The 22,415-nt window shown below is 42.9% G+C and overlaps 1 protein-coding gene across 1 annotated transcript in view; it reads left to right on the top strand.

The window, feature by feature from the left end:
- Positions 1-1,188: 1,188 nt before the first annotated feature.
- HAS2 (hyaluronan synthase 2) overlaps positions 1,189-22,415 on the top strand; it is a 32,715-nt gene continuing 11,488 nt past the window's right edge. Inside the window, exons 1-2 of the mRNA XM_066578465.1 lie at positions 1,189-1,660; positions 19,820-20,446. Coding sequence (XP_066434562.1) covers positions 19,820-20,446 — 627 coding nt within the window. The 5' untranslated portion in view covers positions 1,189-1,660. The remainder of the gene's footprint in view (positions 1,661-19,819; positions 20,447-22,415) is intronic.

Genomic DNA, 22,415 nt, shown 5'->3' with positions numbered 1-22,415 from the left:
CTATCTATCTATCTACCTTTCTCATATCTATCTATCTATCTATCTATCTATCTATCTATCTATCTATCTATCTATCTATCTATCTATCTATCTATCTATCTATCTCTATCCATCCATCCATCCTCCACTATTACCAGATTCCCACGAACTCAAGTGTTGCTTTCTAGGAACAGTATAATACTTGCCATTTGCACCAGTCCTATATGTCTCTGCCAAGAGCTTTGGGTGACAGTCTTTTTTAATTATCCATTGAAGGAGGGGGAGCCTATTGACTAAATGTTACTATCCATCCATTATATATTCTCTTAACCCTTTAAATCCCACATGATCTTAACTAAAGAGCAACAGACTGAAATTTACAAATTAGAGGTTATCTACACTAATGAATCTGCTGGTCGTAAAACTGTACTTGATGACAGTAAATCCAGGATGAAGCACTTATAGTCAGCTGTATGAATGAATCTCTTACATATGTACATGAAGTAGTATATACTGTAAGTGTAGTATAGTCTAGCCATGCAGACTTCATAAACTTCTCAACAGCGCCATCTAGCGGCCATTTCCTATAACAATCCTTGCAATGAATGCCTTTCAGTCTGAGAAATAACAGCCCTCCAGGGAAGAGTTAAATCAGATTTTATAAACTTTGCCACTGTCCATGGGGGCATTGGTTCTTGGAAATCTGCAATGAAAAAAAAAAACACTATTTCAGACTCTATACATCCCCTTACAAATAAATCTTATAAGAGTAAAGTGAATGTCTTGGCATTTAACCCCTTCACATCTGGAGATGTCAAACAGGATTGCTCAAGCTCATCTCCACACAAAATATTAGTGATATTAATTAGATCTACAAAATACATTTACAAGGATGCTATTAGAAATGCTTAAAACGAGGAAACTGCAATACTTGGGCATGTCTTGAAAAGTTTTTGTTTTGCAAAAAAAGTTTAAAAAAAACCCAGACTCTTGTGTCCTTTCCTGGGTGCTAATTCCAAGCTAGAGGAAATCAGGTGGAGATAACCTTTGTGTATTGTGGGCTTTTTGCAAATGTCGGCAATTATGCAAATAGAATTGTGAAAATCTTTGAATGAGCTACTTTTTTTCTCTTCTTCTTCACTAAGCAAGAAGTCCCCACCTCCTTAAACCCTGCTCCCTCCGCCCCCATTTAAAGACAGGATCACCACCGGCATTTGCACTGGTTTAAAGACCCCCTTAACTTGAAGGAGGAAGAAAGCATACAGAGCAAAAAAAGGAAGGGGGAAACGTCAAAAGAAGGTCTGGAAAAAATTACAAGGAGACATTTACTTAAAGAGGACTCCAGAGTAGTGTGCAAGCCTCACACTGATGTACAGCACATCTGGATTGCCCACTTCTATGTGCACTGCCAAGCTCTCCCTCTACCAGCACTGGGCTATGACAGAATGACTCCTTTAAGACATTGATTTCCTACTTAGTTTAGATAGATTTTTTTTTATAGAAGTTGGACAGATCTAGTTTTTTATATTATTACCACTTACTTGCTCAAGTGGTTTTTGTGCATTTGTTTTATTACTGCCTCAACATTGCTGACCAAAGCTGATCTCTTAATATTACCTCAGTCTTGGAAACTGAAGACCACACATCAGACTGCCGCTCTGAAGACCCTGGGATTCACAAGGTAAAGTCCTTCAAACTTTTTTTTTCTACTTTCTTAAGTTTTAAAGATGCTTAGAATGAATGGTTGCAATGCTGCTGGGTTTACAAGTCTTAGGGCTCATTCACATGGGTGTATTTTTGGTCCTTTTTTTTAGTATTGTTTATATGCGTAATACGGATAGCATGAATCCCATTGATTTGCATTGGGTTATTCAAACATGCATTTTATACATGCATGAAAATAAATCAGAGCATGTCCTACTTTTGTCTGTATCACAGACTGAAATCGCCAATTAAAAGTCCATAGGTTGCTGTAAAAACGCAGCAAATACGCAATTGCATGCACATTCACTGCGTTTTTACACATGGTGGTTAAAAAAATAGTGACATCAATTTGCTTTTCTTGCGTTTCTTTTTCACATGAGAAACATATGTAGTGAATATGCGCACAAAAGAACCACATACGCACTAAGGGCTGATTCAAATGAGCGTAGGCGCAACTACGCTCGCCGTTACGGAGCGTAGTTGTACCTGAAAGAGGGGAATCCCCTCCCCTTCGACAGCTTTTGAAACTCAGCGCCAGAGCGCAGGAGTCTGAGAAAAAACCGCGAGAAGACAGGTGCCACCCGATCATTCCCACCCGTGGTATTCACTACATGCAGGAAAGATAGGGCAAGTTCTATCTTTTCTCACCCGTACAATTAACGGGTGAGAATCCTGATAGTGAAAACGAAACCACTGAAATCCATTGATACTAGTGGTTTAGTTTTGTCCCGTTATGTGGCCGTGATTATCACGAACGCATAAGGGGAGAAGACAACGTTTGTCTGGATCCACCCTAAATACACACATATATAGACTTAGTAAAAATGTGTATTTCACGGACCGAAATTGCATACATCCGTGTGAATAAGCCTTAAGGCTGTATCCACAAGGGTGATCCATAGAAAATGTTCCGATTTTTCGCCCAATTTCGTGCGTTTTTCACATGCAATTTACATTTGTTTTATATCTGTTTTTCCTGCGCATAAAAAACGCAAGGTGGACCAAATTATGTAAATAAAGGCCCACTACAGAAAAATGAGGTTGAGGAGAATGGGCTGATCATGGACTAAGGCAATTGGCCTCTCTTTGTTGACGTAATGGGGCATTATTTATTTTTTGGCTAAAGGTACCTTTACACGTGTCGATAGTCGCCCGAATAATCACTTAAATGAGCAATTACAGGCAACTATTAGCCCATGTACACACAGTCTCCAAAATGGCACTGAGCGAGTAGCCGCTCAATCGTCGCTAGTCATTCAGTTTCAGCTCACTTCAGCTTCTCGCTCAGTGTAAACAGGAGTCGCTCAATCTATGCACAATTCCTGTTCACTGTAAATGGAGGCGGGCGTTCGGAAGAGATCTCTGGTGCGCTCCACCTCCATTTTCTGACAGATGGAAGAGATCTCTGGTGCGCTCCACTTCCATTGTCTGACAGACCGAAGAGATCTATGGTGCGCTCCACCTCCATTGTCTGACAGATGGAAGAGATCTCTGGTGCGCTCCACCTCCATTGTCTGACAGATGGAAGAGATCTCTGGTGCGCTCCACTTCCATTGTCTGACAGACCGAAGAGATCTCTGGTGCGCTCCACCTCCATTGTCTGACAGTTGATGCACCCAAAAGTCATTCCATGTAAAGGTACCTTAATATTTGGCCCTAAATAGCCTTGCACAGATTCTGTGATGTGATGCAGCTATAAATTTACAGGCTCTCCACTTCCTGGTGTGAATACAGCCTAAAGATACTTTGCAAAGGGTTGTCAGGGCATGCAGAGACTTGTAGTTCTGCATGGTAAAGAAGAGGATATGCATGGTGATAATGTCATAGATACATGTGTTGATAGAAATGTATCCACTGTGTTTGTAAATATCAGTTTACTTATCTAGAAATAATACATAGAATCAAGCACGTTGATAAAATACATCCATTCATTTTACTCTGTGTCTTCCGTTGTAAGTGGGAAGTTGTGGAAGGGAAGGAGGAGGAGGGGGCTGAGTGGGCCACTTATAGCCTGCAGGGATGGAGGAGTACGTGCCAGGGTCTTGTCTAAGTATGGGGGGTGTCAAGTCCAAACTCAGAGGTAATGACAAAAGGGGTTAGGATGATGTGACACAGACACCTCTGTTCCAATGAATTGCAAATGCAGGGTGGGCTTTGTTAGGGGGGTATATGCATTGGCTGCAGTGACTTCACACCTCACCAGCTCTGCATTTCAATGAAAGATGTGAGTGCTGCTGAGATATCTCAGTTTGTGTCAAGATAAATTGTATCAAGCCAGGATAAGTTGTTGGATACTTGATTACTATCACGGACACATGGTAGAATGTATCAAGCAACTCTGCACAGAGTTCTTTGTCAATGCATCATACTGCATATATTGTTACTCTGCAAGGAGATATTGTATCAAGTACACGTTGGATACATCCTAGAATACAGTGTAACAAGCATGTGCTGTATAAACTGCTGGATGCATTCTCCTAGGAGACATTGTAACTAGCATGTGCTGTTGGATGTGTCCTAGGAGACATTGTAGCAAGCATGCATGTTGGATACATCCTAGAATACAGTGTAACAAGCATGTACCATATTAACTGTTGGATGCATCCTAGAGGACATTGTAACTAGCACGAGCTGTTAGATACATCTTAGGGGACATTGTAGCTAGCATGAGCTGTTGGAGAAATCCAGTGAGACGTTGTAACAAGCATGTACTGTATAAACTGTTGGATGCATCCTAGGAGACGGTGTAATTGGATACATCCTTGCTTGGTTAGAATACATTATGCTAAGCAATAGCATCACAGGATTCTGCAGATGTTGCTAGAGTTCCTTGTCATGTTCTCTAGTCTCATGTATCACATGGCCCGAAACACTGGATACATCCCTGTCTTGGCTGAGATACATATCATCCAGCATATTAGAATTCTGCAGAAGTTGTTACATTTTCTTGTCATACTTTGTAGTTTTACTCTGAAACGTGGCAGATGTTGTACCCACTTAAATCAAGACTACTTAATGTTGACCAGGGTGAGGTTACTGGCAGATACTCAGCATCTTAGATAGCCATAATGTATTAGAAAACCACATGGATGATCCCTCCCTGTTTGGGCTCAGAACCAGAACTGTGCTGGAAGCAGCAGTATTAAGGATATTACATAGTATGGGGAGAGAAAAGCCATGAACAGAGTGAATAGAGCAGCACATGGACTCAGAGCCCATACAATGTGATTGGGCTGGATGTCACTGGGTGTCACCTAAGGCTGTGTATAAGTGCATTTGTTTATATGGAGTCAGCAGTACGCTTCTTGCTGTTTGTTCAGCTCAGCAGTCAGTTGGGCCATTTAATCATGAAATTCACTGTACACAGAGCCCAGTGTATGAGACTTGGCTCAGCTCCTGCATTGCAAGGAATGAAGTTGCCTCTTGTACTCCCTGCTCCATGTGATCCATGTGGGGGAATACCTTTGACGTCAGGGGGGTGTAGACTTCCCTAAATGACGCAATAGCCTGCCTTCTTCAGATTGGATGAATACTTATAGGCAAGGGTTCCCTGTTCTTTATTAAGTTTGCAGCTGGAGGGAGAGATAATAGAGGGACATGGAAAGTTTAACTATAGTGATGACAGACCAGAGATTGCTGGACCCTTCATCCTAGTGTGGTAGAACATAGGGAGGAAGCTCTTATCTGGGCAGACATTTTCCATTAGGCATTTGTAGGACATTTTCCTACAGTTTGAAGGCGTCATGATCACCTCTTCAGTTATCTGTGACTTGGCTATGAATAGAACTTGTCTGGTTTCATACCTTCTATAGTCCTCCGACAATGAGAGTGGATATGCAGCACCTATAGACCATAGTAGTGCAAAAAAAGGTAGAACAGCAAAAGCAGCTAGGTTTTTCTAATCTATCTATCTATCTATCTATCTATCTATCTATCTATCTATCTATCTATCTATCTATCTATCTATCTATCTATCTATCTATCTATCTATCTACTTAACTCCACTTATTGCTATGGGACAATGCACATTACACAGTGTGTGGTCAAACGGTTTGATCCAATGTATATCTCAATTCTGGTGTTCTATAGTGAAATTACAATAGTGTACTTGAATAAGAAGGCATGGATGAGCTACACAATGGTATAGTACATGGGCCCCTGGGGGCCCCAGAACATGGATTTTAATTTTGTGTACCTGAAGTGGCATTTTCCTACTACAATGAGGGTAGATCATCCAGGAAGTCATCTAATGTCCACTACAGGAGATTCAGATACTGATCTACGTTAAGACTCCCTGGAATGAGCACAGATCCAACGACGGCTCCATGCATGTGTTGTAGGAGGAGGAGGCCACTTCTAGTACCCTTTCCTTACTTCAATCATAGCAGAGACCATGGAACTTAAAGAAACACGGAAAGCGGATTTCTGCTTCTCACATGCTACTCTTCAACTTTGCAATTGGGTTTTACTCTCTACCTTTTACAGGGGCCACAACACAAAATTGAAATCCATTTTCCTGGCCCAAGGGGCCCTTGCACCATATCATTGTGTAGCACATCCATGTCTTCCTATTCAAGTACTCTATTGTTATTTCAGTATAGGACACCAGTATTGAGATACAGTGCTGGATCCGATTTAGAATGGATGTATTATAACTACTACTATTACAACTACTGTTACTGGTTTTCCTACAATGTTACCACCATTACAACTATCGCAATGTCTAGGGCAGTGTTTCTCAACTCCAGTCCCCAGGGACCCCCCACAGGTCATGTTTTCAGGATATCCTATAGTAAGAACACCTGCGGCAATGTCTGAGGCCCCGACAATAATTACATCACCTGTGCAATACTGAGGAAATCCTGAAAACATGACCTGTTGCGGTGCCTTGAGGACTGGAGTTGGGGAACACTAGTCTAGGGTATAATCATATATTATGACCAACGATAGCATGCAGTATTTTACATCATGTAGATTTAGTGGCCTCATAGTTCTAATGCAAATAAGTGTATGTTTTGCCAAACCTCAATATCCAGACAACTCCCCTATTGGCCATTTAGGGAATTACAATTCAAGGGTGGTCTGTTTCTATCCATGGGGAGTGTAGCTTATTATTTTTATTTCCAAATTTAATGCCTTTTTGTATTTTGGAAAAGGAAATGTTCTACATTTTTCAGTGCTGGGAAACTTATTAAACTGCCCGCAATTCCATTTTCTATCATTTTCCCATGCAAGCAACCCAAATATTATTTTCTTGTTTAGTAGATCTCAAAAGTGGGCAAAAAAGGACAAAATAATGTGACAACATAACATATTCTCTTTAATATAACTACAAAACCATAAATACAAGTGTAGCAGAGTTGAGTTTGTCATGAACACAATTCATCATCATATGACAATACTGTTATATTTCTTTCCATGTTTTAAAGGCAGAAATATATGTAAAAGCAGTAAAGTTCTAAAGTACTTTGTAACAGCCAGTTGTCCTGAATGGTGGGCATTTCTCATATTTAGCATTTTAGTACTAGTGTCAATAGGTGTTGACAGGTTTACACACCAGCCATAACCCACAATGAAACATGTGAGTAATTGATGAGTGAGACAGCATATGGCTAACAAAGGGCAACACCTTGTGGCTGCTAGGCCCTCCTCATCACCTTATTGACTTGGGAAAGACTTTTCCTTGTCAATGAAGGTCAATCTTTGTATGGACTTATTTGGCAGTGAACCAGGTCCTTGTATTGTGTCCTATAGGGCTAACTGTGCCAACCATGCTATTGATACAAGTTTAGTTAAACTGTGATCACCTGTTAGGTGGTGGTGATGACGTCACCAGCTTGGGCAAATGAGAATCTTGGCCCTTTAGTTGGGTCATACATGAGCACAGAGCTCATGAAATTGATGGTTATTGAGGTACTGGCCTGTTTGTAAGAAAGTTGGGATCGTCTCTCATCATATCTCAGAACAATAAACTTGTGGTGGGGATATAATGATATTCAATCTCCCTCTTTTATGGTGATACTGATGGATGGATGAGGGCTGACCCTCCTTGGACGGACTGTTGGATTGAGAAAATTGTAAGAAAAGTGCTCTGTTCTCAATATATCTCTTCTTGTACCTATCATCTTGCTCTTGCTTGCATCCATTGTGCAACTCAATCGCGAGAAGTCCATGCATTACTTAATGGTGGCCAGATTTACTTCTGCATATAGTGTTTCTATGACTTGCTTCATAACAGAATGAGAGGACACTATGAAGTGGTCAACAAATGTATGTATGTAACTCAATGAACCACAGACCTCAGAATGAGTTGGACAATCTGAAGTGGTTTCAATCAACCAATATTACAATAAATATTAGATAGATTTAGACACAATGATTATCGCTCAAATACATTTTTTGAGCGATTATCGTTGTGTGCATTTACATGGCAAGATGATCGCTCAAAATTAGCTCAAACGGCAGTTTGAGTGACAGTTTTGAGCGTTCACTTTGCATAAGTGGGTAAATGAAGGCTCACACTGTATGCAGGAGACAAGCATGACCGCTATCTTCTGCATACAGTTGTTGTCTTCTTGGAGCGCTTAGCTGGTATGCAGCTGAGGTCTCCGAGCGGTGTATGTAGAACACAGCTGCAGCGCTGTCTTCTGCCTACTCCTGCTGTGTTCACGGCGTGCTCAGCTGGTATACAGCTGACCACTCTGAGCGAGGTATGCAGAACACAGCTGGAGTGCTGTCTTCTGCATACTCCTGCTGTGTTCACAGCTGGTATACAGCTGACTGCTCCTAGCGGGGTATGCAGAACACAGCTGGAGTGCTGTCTACTGCATACTCTGGCTGTGTTCTCCACGCAGGATACCAGCTAAAACAATAGTATCAGCAGTATCCTGCTGAGAACTCAGCGTGTGGCACTGATAAGGCTCATCATTCTTTTTCAGCTAGCAGAAAGACAACGATGAATGACTTGTTAATGAAAATTGCACAATGTCGGTGCAATTAGAGCCAACGATTCTCACTCAACAGACGGCTTTGAGCGATTTTTGAGTGAGAATCGTTGGGTCTAAATGGGCCTTTAAAGAACCCTAGACCTCACCTAAACCTTTGCAGATGAACCTCAGACAATAAACAATGGTGGCCCTTTTATACAGGACAACAGTGGACTAAACAACTGCATGAGCGTTGACGTCCCCGCTAAGGTCATTAGCGCTCATGTAGAGCATTTCAACTGACAGACTTCACTGCCGGATCCTCGCTTACTGCTTCACCTTCTCAGTGAAGCCCTGAGCGAAGAGCGTTTACACTGAATGACAACCCCGCGATCCAGCAATGGTTTTTATGATCTCTAAAAATCAGCAAATAGGACCTGTGAACGAATAGTGAGCAATTTATTTTGCATTTACACTGCACAAACATCACTCAAATTCCTTCGTTTGAACGAATTTTGAGTGATAATCGTCCCGTGTAAACGGCACATTGCTTAAATTCATCATACAGCTCAATCCTTGGAAGTCCACACATGAGCCAATGGTGGCCTGACCAACTTCTACATGTCATGTCTCCTTGACTTGCATTGTAACGGAATGAGGGGACACCATGAAGTGGTCAACAAATGCATGCATGGAACTCAAGGAACCATAGACCTCACCTAAACCTTCATATCATCATCAGATGGACCTTAGCCTAAGGGTGGGTTTGGCTACAAGTGTTGACAACCGGATAAGACACATCCACAATGCTTAGTTCTATTTATTGCTCATCTCTATTGGGCAGTTTCTTTTCTTTCTCAGACCTTTCAATTTTAATCTTAATTCCATAATTCCTGGCCTGTATAACACTTGGCAGGCAAAGGATCTTTGGGACCATTGCAGACATGATATAATTTTCCACAGCGAGATTGTGCATGTATCCAACCACACAGGCTCTGGTGGGTAATCAAGTTAGTTCTACATTCTTTATATTAATCTATTCCTTCCTATCCATTTTATGTGCTTACGCTCTACAATGATTATCGCTTAGCCTATTTCACTCAAGACAGTACAGCATTGTTTTAGAGCAAGGAAATGAAAAACTGAACTTGTTAGTTCTCCATGTATGCGGTTAGAGGTCTTGGAACAAAAGGCTATAGGTATCACTCCATGGTGAATATCAAAGCAGTTCTATCCAGATGCTGGCTCATTCTGATACCTACCCCCAGCCTGTGATGTGAGGGTTTTCTTTACATTTGTTGACCTACTCATTCCATGGTTTATAGAAGTTCTGGTGAAGTAAAGTTGTGGCGAACACAGGGCGTCTTGTATAGGCCATATAATGCTCTTTGGGAAAAAGGTATCCGGGGGGGGGGGGGGGGGGGGGAGTATCGTGTGGCTTATGTAAAGGTGACCATACATCGACAACTGTTGGATAAATGGTCAATCATCCAACATCTGTTTCCATTGACTCACCAATACACATGAACATTTGGATCGGCTGAATATACATGTATTTAGGGAGATAAGCCACAGTCAGACAGTTCTGGCATTAGCTTATCTCCTAAGGAACAAAAGGATCAGGTGGTAAAAGTCAACATCCCCAAATCTTCTCTCTCCCAACACCAGCTGTCAGCAGGGAAGCTGAGCTACCCATACACATATTAGGGAATTGTCCAACCCCTCTGCTGGACAACTAGACTCTAATGTGTATGGGGGATTAAAACTCCCTATGCCAACTTGATGCTCTCCACAGAAACTTTATTCCTCCAAGCACACATTAAAGTACTCTCACAATCGCCTGCACACGGGTGGATTTTTGCTGCGGAATCCGCGGGGGGCGTCCGCACCATGGATTCACAGCCAATACTGTCCATAGCATGCTGTGGGAAATCGATTCTTCCTGCACACGAGCAGTAATCAATTGTGATTTCCCCTAATGGAGGAAAAATTGCGGCATGCTCCATTTTTGCACTGATTCCGCGCAGACGGCTTCCATTAACCCCTTGAGTGGCACGCCCGGAAAAGTTCCGTGACGAGCTCCACTGCTCATAGCAACATAGCCCGGAAGATTTCCGGGCTATGTATCACTATGGGAGCTGCAGAGCACAATGCCACAAGCTGTGACAGTGTGCTCTGCCTGCACAGACCCACAGAGAACAAAGCAAGGGCTTTGAAAAACCAGCAGAAGATATTGCCGACATGTCGGCAATGTCCTGCTTTGTTTACAGGTTGCCATAGAGACCATCGGCTTGTCAGAAGCAAGCCGATGGTCTCTGTGGCAGGGAGAGCTGGTTGTTAGCTGTCAGAGGACAGCTAGGTACCAGCTCTTACAGCAGAGATCAGAGAAAACCTCCGATCTCTGCTGTGTTAACCCTTTACATGCTGCAGTCTATGTGACTGCAGCATGTAAAGGGTTGTCACTGCAGCATGTAAAGGGCTGTCACCATCGGACCCCCGGAATGTGATCAGGGGTCCTGATGGGTCCCTGTGGAAGTCCCCTAAAGGGACAAAAAAGAAAAAAAAAATTTTTAATAATTAAAAAAAAAAAAAGTTAAAAAATTATTTAAAAAAATAAAAAAAACACTTGTCTCCCTTTACTTTGTAAAAAATCAAAAATACAATCACACATGTGGTATCCGTGTGCGTCGTAATGACCCAGAGAAGGAAGTTAATACATTATTTAACCCCTTAATGACATGGCCCCTTTTTTCTTTTTTCCCCATTTCTTTTTTTCCTCCCCCCTGTTTAAAAAATCACAACTTGTCCCGCAAAAAACAAGCTCTTATATGGCCATGTCAATGGAAAAATGAAAAAGTTATGGCTCTTGAGACGCAACTGCAAAACTAGTTGAAATTCAATGATTAGACCATTTTAAAAAACCTGCCCTGGTGGGCACGACAGGGTGGAAGGAAACCTGCCACTCAAGGGGTTAAAGCCAATGGAAGCTGTTCAACCCACGGACAGGTCGTGGGTTCCTCGTCATTGCATAGTGACAGCATGGGAAAAATAAACATTTGAAAAAAAATCTGTACAGCGCATGTCTGACGGCGGCTCGCCGCGACCATCGGCAGTACAGAAAAAGAAGAGAAAGTACAGGTATGCAGAGCCGCCAGCGATATCCAGCTCTGCAGTGTTCAGGCGGCCTTATGCAGCCAACCTTATCCTGCTCTGCACTGACAAGGGACAAAAAAACAGAAACAGCCCAGTTGCTGATGGGTGTCTTTTCCTTCTATATCCTTAATCATGTTGCAAGGCCTATTGAAAGGTCGGACATTGACTTATAGGGAAATCATCTTCCAAAAAGTGGCACTGTGGAGGTACTTTCTACATCATATTTGCATGATTTGTAGAAAAAATAGTGGTTTGACCCTTAGCTTGGTCCTTCCTTTTTTATCAGCTTGATGAGTATGAGATCCACTTGAGCTGTGCCCGTCTCTCCTTAGGTCCAATAGCATCTTCAAAGGCTGTCTTTGTCTATATGCTCTTGAGAAGCTCTAAAATCTCGGTCTTTATTCTCGATGTTCATTTTTATGGTAGACGTAGCACATTATGGATGAAGTAATACTTATGAGACTACATCTTACAATCTGCAACGATCTTGGCTTCTCATTGTGTGTTAGACTAATGGGAACTTGTTCGTAGACAGGTAATGATGTATGAGTAGCCCCGAAGCCATTGCGCTTTTTGAAGTTTTATGTCTAGATGGTCCATTACAACCACAACATTATTTTCTGACTTTACAGTACTTAACATAAATGAATAGAGGTTAATTGCTGAGTCTGCATTGAGAACTACACATTTTATGAGTTCATTCCTAGCGAGGTTGGTGGCAACATCAATTCACTGATGTTTTTCCATAATCATCCTGGTCATTAGTACAGTCATGAGGTAATGGTCTAAACCCCGTCATCTTTTCTCTTTGATTTAGGTAAACATTACACCTCAATTACAGCTCCCTTACGGGTTGTCATGGATTCCTCAATAACAAATTATCTAATATGACATATTACGAGGCATTTTTACTCTCCAGGTTCTTGAAAAGCTTGAGAACTCCTATTGGGGCTGTAGTGACAAACATATGGATAAAAATACTATTAAGAAACACTTGAAATTTTAGCAATTTGATGATTCAAGGAATCTTATATTATGTATCTTTTGGAGCTAAATAACAATTTAGCATTAAATACTATATTAGGCCAAGTTCTGTGGATTTTTGGGTTTTGAACTTTGCTAAACATTTGGTCCACACAAACTTGAACCTTGGGCTGTTTATCTCGGCCAAACCCACTAAAATGGCATCTGTCACATGTCAGAAACAAGAAGGAGGAAGGATTACAAGATTTCAGAGTAGCCCATAGTGCCTTGCAAATTATCTTCTTCAGTCTTCTTCTTCTCCTTCCCCAGCCCCTCCCCCTCCTTCGTCTTCTTTCTCTTAAAAACAGCTCAGAAGTTAGATGCACTCCCAGGTGACCTCAGAGTGTTAAATAGGGCTTTTATGGTTCTTAAACAGTTTTATGCACCTGTTTTATGGGTACTGGGGAAGTTCAGGTTCAGTTCAAAACAAACTTTTTGCCCAAATTCAGAAAACCAGCTGAACCTCACTTGAAAAGTTTGCTCATCACTAGTGAGGGACCTGCACTTATCTTCAGTTGGGGCCTCCACCACTCCCGGCCACCCTGAATAGTCAAGTTCCCTGCGCTAGGCTGTTTCCAGAACTCCCATAGAAGTCAAATGTCCACTTGCACGCACGGATTCCACTGCTGAATCCCACAACGTGCCCGCAGACATTGACAGGAAAAGACAGTTTCTTACCTGTCCAGATCCAGCGTGGGTCTCCTCTTTGCCGTCCGGATCTTCTTTCTTCAGCCTGGGCGGATGCGATTAAAAATTTTAATCACCGGCTTTCTCGCGGATCTGCGGTACGTCCACAGTGGCAGCTGTGACTCTGCCTCGGATCAGACGGCTTCCATTGACTTCAATGGAAGCCGTCCTGCGGGATCCGCAGAAAAATGGGGCATGCTGCGATTTCTTCTCACACGTGCAATACGCACACCGGGAAAAAAAATCACATCCGTGTGCTTTAGATTGTTTTGCAGATGCTACTACATCCCCATGTGCGGGTTCCACCAATCAAATTCACCCGTGGACATTGGGCCCTACACGTTTCCCTAACTTGGAAGCTGTGGAAACAGCATAGTTCGCTGTGCAACATTGTTTGTGTAAATGCTATTGATTTCTACGATAGCAACAGAAACAGCCCAGCTCACTCAAGTTCGTCTGTTTCCATCATTCTAGCCCCTTTCTAATCAGCGGTGTTCTCATCTCAGTCATGCTTGGCTGAGATGAGAACACTCTTTTAATGTAATTGAAAAAAAATGGTGGCTGACTTCCTCCAAAAACAGCACCACCCCTGTCCGTGGGTTGTGCCTGTTATTGCAGCTCAGCTCCACTGAAGTGAATGGGGCTGAAATGCAATGCCGCAAACAACTGTGGACAGTTGTGGCGCTGTTTTAGAAGAAAGCAGCCTTGTTTTTCTAATTATATACATTTCCTTTAACCCCTTTAGTGGCACGCCCAGAAAATCTCCTAAAAATCAGTGTTGAAATGTGCTGAAGACTATCTAAACCTGCCACGGAAGGGGTTAAACTTAATCCACTATTATGGTCTCTATGGGGACAAGTGTGCTCTATTTTGCTCTATTTTCACACAAATGCGGTCTGACTAGAGACTGTGTTTTATAACATAACATATCCCAGCCCGATGTTAATTACATTATATTAGCATGTGGCACACCAGCGCCTTTGATGAATGACCCTGCCCATTGCTCATGTTTACTATAACCCTAGCTTTCATATATACTAGCTACTTTCCATAACAGGGGCCGGTCTTGTTGCCGTTCACTTCTTTTTTCCCAGGATTACAGTTTGTCCTGAAAGGCTATTTTGTCATAATCTATGAAAGTACGAGCCTTTTCTGTGAAAAAACATGTACTACTTTAGGTAAATTCATCACATTCCAGTAACACAGTGAAGCCTTTAAATATCCTGGCTTTTGGGCACAGAACAAGTCATATGTGTATGGATCCTTCTTCTCAGTCCTTGGGAAGACTTCTGTAATGTACTGTATAGAGGAACTGCAACATACCGCTCCAAAACAGCTCCACCAAAGAGTAAAAAAAATCATTTTTGTGCAACGCCCTACAAGCCACCCGTCCCAAATACTTAATTGGTGCCATTGAGTGTCTTCGGTGACCCTCCGAATGTATTGATAAAAGTCCAGGTATATACCACTATACGCTCCTCAGTCCTTCTGACCTATAGAAATCATCTGACTATCGATGATGGTCATGTACAGATGCAGCAGAGTTGTCAGGTGCCACATATTTGACTTTGTCGTGATGTGAAAATGTTTTATCTATCAATATTTTGACACCTTAAAGTGATCGTCCGTTTTCAGGACAAAATTCTGCTGGTATATAGTACCTGCAGTTGTTCTTCTTTACTATCTGTCTGATCCGCTGGGTCTGGTCCTGGTTATCAGCCATCCAAGATAGGTACTGCAATTTTTTATGTAGCTAATGCACACTGTTCACTGTTCAGCGATTGGCCAGTGCTGATCACATGAGCAGCAATGGCCAATCAGAGAGCAGGTATACTGCAATGGTTATCTAACATTCTGAAGATTGTGTTGGCCATCTTAGGCAGTTGAAAAACAGACACGAAATAGGCAGAATGGACAAATGGCAGAACAAGTGCTCCTATTCTCTGTTAGCAGGACACATGTCTCCAGAAAATACTTGCGTTGCTTGTCCATGGCCGAGGCGGAATATCACTAGCGATATTCCTCCACCGCGGGGGAGCAGGGGGGAGAACTGACAGGTCTTTGCAGTGAGCCTATCTGATAGATAGGCTCACAACGGAAAATCTCATAATGCCACGATTTGAATCCTGCGAGCGGAGAATCGCTATGATTCTCCGCTCGTGGACGGCGGACTGCGCTTTATATAGTTCTCCTATGGAAAGCGTTCCCTGCTTTACCCGTGGCCGGATTATTGCCACGGATAACGCAACGACAACTTGCCCGTGGACAGGCAGCCTTAGCCACAAAACTCGTCTACTTATGTTGGTTACATGCAGTAATTAATTGATGCAAACAGGAGGGGATAGGGTCCTGCTCCAGAGAGCTTACATGTCATGCTTGAAAGTTGACACATGATTTGGGTTGGCTGCACCTGTTCAAAAATTTCTTAGCCATGTTGGGGAAACCAAAAGTTTTTTTTGTCACGAAAAAACCTGCCAGTTTCTTCCTGGGGGTTGCTCCAGCCCTTCTTTTTTACTGCTTCTCTGACATTCAATTTCAATGAGGTTGGCTAATGATCTAATCTTCATGGGGGTATATTGACAATCTCTTGAAAGATGGTGTCCGACATTATTATTTTGAAGTTTGACTCGGAAGGGCCTACAACATTTCAGAATAAAACCTACATGAGCGCAGTATACATACCTGTCCCAGGTTCCTTTAAATGTTGAGCCACTTTACAATTTTGATGAGGTTGGCTAGAAATTTACTCTTAGTTTGGGGCATATTGACAATTTCTTAAAAGTTAGTGTCAGACATAATGAATTTCATCATCCCAATCTTTTTTTCCCAGAAAGATAAGGGCTGACAGATGAGTCTTAAGGATACTTTTACATGGTTCGAGAGTCGCCTGAGTAATCACTCAGAAGGATGATTACGGGTGACTGAAATTCCATGTAAACACAGGACCCGATAGGGCAAGCGATCAAGAATGACTGACTTTTCAGAGTCTCTTGGTTCTCAGCTCACCTAAAAACCAAGCAACTGTCTGCCCAGGTAAACAGGCAGTTGTTCATCCATGAACAGCCTGCCTGTTTACTATCAATGGAGGTGGGTGGCTGGAAGAGATCTCTGGTGTGCTCTGCCTTCATTCAGTGAGCTATTATTACTGTTGTTAATCATTGGGACGGCTGTTGGGCACCTAAGCACTCAAGAGTTGTCATGTGTTAAAGTACCCTTAGCTGGGCAATACACATTAGATGTGCACTGGTCAAACCCACCATTGTCAGTGGGACCGACCAACCATCTAATGTGTATGGGGATCCCTGACAGCAAATGTCTGGGCTGAGATGGATTGAGTTGTTGGACTTCAGTATGCTTGAGTCTTTTGTTCTCAGGGTAGGTAAGCCACAGCTAAAGGAGTCTGAGGCTTAAGGGTTATTTACTGTCCTCTGCCCAGTTGTGTATGTACCTTCAGCTGTCTGATGTCTATGATCATTTTCACTCTGTTCATATTGACCTTTTTGGCAATATTTTGCATCCCCACGTCCTAAGAAAGGAACTTCATTAATGAATTCACATATGAAGGGTTACTTTTAATAATAAGCTATGTAAGAAAATTTCAAACAGGACAAACGTTAATTGAGTAAAATGCTGAATTCTTCCATTTGAAGCCACGTGACAAGTTGTTAAATATGCATTGGCATTCCTCTCTTCCTGCATTCAAACGACTTCAGCATGTGCTTTCGCACTGGAAGACGTCGTCTTAAGTCAAGGCTAATCCTACAATGGACATTGTAACACTCTCTGTAATGTTTGGGCTGGTTCTAGCTGTACAGGAAAGGCAGAATTTGCAGTTGCATGATGTAACAGGGTGGTGTTCCAAAAAACAGCTGAAGCCAAGAGATGATGTGAGAGGAGAGAAAATCAGAGCATGCTCAGCTGGCTGATAAAATACAAAGGGAAGAAAGGCCAGAGGCAGCTTATCGAAGCGTTCCCAGGACCTCAATCTATACCCATGAATATAAACACACTGCCACCTAAGCTCCTCATCCGGGCTGTCTCGGGATTCTTGAGACTGGTGGAAAGAATTACCTATAAGATCTATGCCATTAGGTCAGCACCTCTTCAAACCCTCTACATAGAGGCTACACCCAATTTTAACAACTATAATGACTATTTACTGAAAACTAGAACATGCAGATATGTGAAGGAAGTTCACTTGGGCATGTTCCAACTAGAGGCTTTACCTTGGCCCCAATGCAAAATCTGCAATGTGTCAGTTAGGACTCATTCACACGTGCGTATGCGTTTTTAACGTCCGCCCGCAAACGTCGTAAAATCTTATTAATGAAGAATAGCTATGACCGAGTCCTGAGCTTAATTAGCATATTATCGGCCATTTACACGGGCGTATCACAGGAAAAATACGCTGCAGTGCAAAGTTTCTTTGGCTGGCAGAAATCCTCGGGATGACTTCTAATAGCTTAAATAGCAGCAGCTGTCTTCTTTTCGAGCGTTGGAAGCAGGTAAACTCCCTTTCCCACCCTTTTTTTTCAACTCCCATAGGAGTCTATGGGAGCTTCCAGCGGTTTTTGGGAAAAGATAGGTCAAGACCTAATTTTTCACGTGCCCCGAAAATCACTTATGTGAATGAATGCATTGGAATCCAGTGCTTCACATGGTCGCTCTTTTCGGTCAACATATTTACGTAGCTAGATAGCTGCGTGAAAACACTTGTGTGAATGAGGCTTTAAAAGTCTGGTGTGTACGGATGTGAAATAGAAGACATTCTGGCCCCTGAGACACCAGGATTCAGGCGTAACTGCAGTGATTATTTTCGGACATTGGATAAACAAAATCTTTCCAGTTTCACTGACCAGTTGGGTGGAGTGGATAGAAGAAGATGGCTTTTGAACGATGATTTTGCATAAACTACTACTTGGTACTAATTAATGATGAGCGAGCATACTCGCTAAGGGCAATTGCTCGAGCAAGCATTGCCCTTAGCGAGTAACTGCCCGCTCGAGAGAAAAGGTTCGGCTGCTGGCGGTGGGCAGGGAGCTGCGGGGGAGAGCGGGGAGGAACGGAGGGGAGATCTCCCTCCCCCCCCCCCCCCCGCTCCCCCCTGCTGACTGCCGCAACTTACGGCTCCCCTGCGCCGGCACCCGAACCTTTTCTCTCGAGCGGGCAGGTACTCGCTAAGGACAATACTCGCTCGAGCAATTGCCCTTAGTGAGTATGCTCACTCATCTCTAGTACTAATGCCTATTAGTACCAATTAGTAGCATGTGAGCTGCAGGGAGCTGTAATCAGGGAACAGAAAACCCGCTGTTCTCTGAATAATTCTCTTTGTTCTGCCATAGGGCTGAGAGCTGAGACAATGTAATCAGCGCTCCCAGGCAGAACACAGCGTGCGGTCCGTCTTATCAGCTGTTCTGCCAAACAATGGATTTCATGCCGAACTGAAATTCATCGTTAGGCTGAAAAGTGAAAGACGGGCACATTTACACACAACAATTATCGCTCAAAAGATGGCTTTTGAGCGAATTTTGAGCAATAATTGTTGTGTCTAAATGGACCTTAAGACTACATCAGCTGTAATCAATACATACAATAATACATAAACACAATACACATGGTAAAAACATACCGCCTAGTAATTAAAAGATATGTTCATTACAGTCAGCTGTGTCCCATCCTCATGTCTCCCTCTGTGGTCCTGTTTCTGCGTTGTACGTCATCAAGCAGCACCCGATCGGCGCTGCTGAGCAGCGTCATACGTCAGACACAGCGTCCTACATCAGGTTCTACCTGATTTAAGGTCGAAACGTAGCATTCTATGGAGGAATAAAGATTTGAAGAATGTTACATATATATATATATATATATACACTGCAACAAGTCCTTTCTTGTTACATGTAAATGTATGCCCAGGCATTCGTTTGCCCAATCTTTGACCGATCTGAAGATGCCTGTGATCAGCCAATGAATGAGTAGATGCTCACTTGTTGGCTGATTGTATCTTTCATGCCAATATAAAACTGATCACTGGTCAGCAGCTCACCAACAGCATGTGCACGGAAGTATGTGCTGTCAAGTATGGAGATAAACGATTGTAGCAAACCCCCAATCCCTACCAGCAATTCTCTGTTGGTGTGAATGGCAACCGCTGCTCCTTAAAATGTGCGGATTCCTGGCCCATGTAAAAGGGCCACTAATTTTGGCAATGTTGACTCATATTAGAAGCCACCAAGTGTTGTTATCCCTCTATAGGGTCTCCTTGCTGACTTCCAATATCCGTATAGTTAATAATTGGACGTAATATTCCAGATGTATCCTTAACAAGTTTCATATTTTTGTCATTTCAGATGCATTGTGAACGATTTATATGTATCCTAAGAATAATTGGAACTACCCTCTTCGGAGTGTCCCTCTTACTAGGAATTACAGCTGCTTATATTGTAGGGTATCAGTTTATCCAAACGGACAACTACTACTTTTCTTTCGGACTATACGGTGCCATATTAGCACTACATCTCCTCATCCAAAGCCTATTTGCTTACCTAGAACATAGGAAGATGAAGAGATCTCTTGAAACCCCTATCAAACTGAATAAATCAGTTGCCCTATGTATTGCTGCATATCAAGAGGACCCTGACTACTTACGGAAATGTTTACTGTCTGTGAAACGGTTGACCTATCCTGGAATGAAGGTCATCATGGTCATCGATGGTAACTCTGAAGATGACCTCTACATGATGGATATATTTAGCGACATTATGGGGAACGATCGAAGTGCCACTTATGTCTGGAAAAATAACTTCCACGAAAAAGGTCCCGGAGAAACGGAAGAATCGCACAAGGAGAGTACACAACTAGTCACCCAGTTGGTTCTCAGCAACAGATACGTGTGTATCATGCAAAAATGGGGAGGCAAACGTGAAGTGATGTACACAGCCTTCAAAGCTCTGGGCCGAAGCGTGGACTATGTGCAGGTAGGTAATACGTTGCTGCATGTTGGCCAACACAAACATGTCCCAAATAAAGGCCTTTTTGTACAATCTGTGTAGAGTGTTATAGGACATGCCAGGTTCTCGCGACACAGTGAACCATTCAGACTATTTAAAACACGGCGTGCTCCGTGAAAGCTGGTTTCTCCCATGTATAAAGAGGCCGAACAAACTGTAAAGTGAAATGAAAGTGGATAACGTCATCCTGAGAACTGACAGGGTGCCACCTTTAGCCATAGTCCCGCGTTCCCCTCCCCCTCCCCTCTAAGTACATCTGTTTCCTAGAAAGCCTTGACACTCCTAAAAGATGCAGAAGAGTGCGCATTCACTTGCTTGTAGTCACAACAAGCAAACCAAATATTCAGTCTTACCAGGTTAAAAAAAATAGTTAAATAGGGGGCATGTTTTTAATATCCGGGTGCAAGTAGGCCATTGGACTAATAAAAAAAAATTACCCGCAGTCATACAGAATGAGCTCAGACAAAACACAGCTGGTTGGAGCATTAAAGGTGGGAAATACATCATGAAATAGAAATGATCCTCCAAGACTCCCCTTTTGTTGTCCTTCCCCTCTTTAGGCCTCATGTACACGGGGGCATATCCGCAGCGGATCACCCGCACGCGTGATCCGCACCCCATGGGGATGCATTGGACACCTGCAGGTAATTAAATACCTGCGGATGTCATTTTCCCCTGAGGCGCGGATTGCGTGTGCGGGAAAACACCCGCAGCATGCTTCATTTTAGTGCAGGTCTCCCACGCGGACGACCCCCGCAGGCTTCTATGGAAGCCATCCGGATCCGCGGCACACCCACAGCTGAATTTCTGCTCTGCCACGGGAGAGCAGAAGTTAAAAAAAAAGTGTGTGGCGCATGCGCACGGCACATTTCTGGCAGGGTATTCTTACTGTATATTACTGGCTGCTTTGTCGTCAGAGGCCTCTCCGGCATGTCACATACTGCAGTACTGGCTCTAGCCAGCAGATGGCGCCATTGTAAAATGGCAGAAAGAAAAAGACCCCTAGGAAACCCTGAATCCAAAATTGGATTGCAAAGGGTTAATATTGCTGCATGATTCCTGTTGTTTAGCTCAGTTATAGGAAGAACTGGATCTTTATAGGAGCACCTGTTAAACCCGAATGATGTCAGATGGATCCTGTTGACTCTAACGGGGTTTGCCTGGCTTCCAGCATGCAGCCCCAACATGCACTATTTTGCATGGGATTTTGTGATGGATCTGCACTGGAATCTTTGAATGGGGACTTTGGCATGGATGTGAATGTGGCCCTGCTCACGGAATATGTCATTTTTGGAGATACAGATTTAGCTTAAGGGGGTTGTACAACAATTACAAGTTATCCTCTATCCAAGGATAAGGGATAATTTGCTGATCAGTGGGGTCTCACTGCTGAGACACCCACCGATCTCAAGAACGGGGGTCCCATATCTCTATCCTCCAAACTGCAGGGTTACTGCACTCCCTGCAGGGATAAGGAGAGTGAATGGAGCGCTGGTCGTAATAGCGCTCCATTCCCTTTCAATGTAGCTGCAGAGATGATGGCAATTCACTGTTCAGTCGAGGCCAACTGTCGGTCACTCTATGAATCATCATTCTCCATGCTTTCAAATCCATGTTCGGCTGTGATCCATAAAGTAGTTTGGCAGAAATAGTAGAGTAGTTTGCTACCCCTCCCCACTTATCAGGCTTGGGACCAGCAAGTAGCTAGCTGCAGATATACCTTATTTAAGTACACATGAACCCATCCTCCATAAGGTGTCAAGACTGCTGAAAAATTTTAACATAACTTTTTTTGGCTTTGTTAAATTGCCAAGAAAGCTACAGATATGATGGACATATATATGTAGTACAGTATTTTCGAGCACTCTGATTGGTGGTGGTGTTTTAAAGGGAATCTATTACCTCTTTTCTACCCATTAAACCATCCCCAGCCTAT

The sequence above is a fragment of the Eleutherodactylus coqui genome, chromosome 9, assembly GCF_035609145.1.
Source record: "Eleutherodactylus coqui strain aEleCoq1 chromosome 9, aEleCoq1.hap1, whole genome shotgun sequence".
In the NCBI taxonomy this organism is placed as follows: Eukaryota; Metazoa; Chordata; class Amphibia; order Anura; family Eleutherodactylidae; genus Eleutherodactylus; species Eleutherodactylus coqui.
The sequence above is the reverse complement of the archived record's forward strand: the minus strand, read 5'-3'. Positions and strand labels throughout refer to the sequence as shown.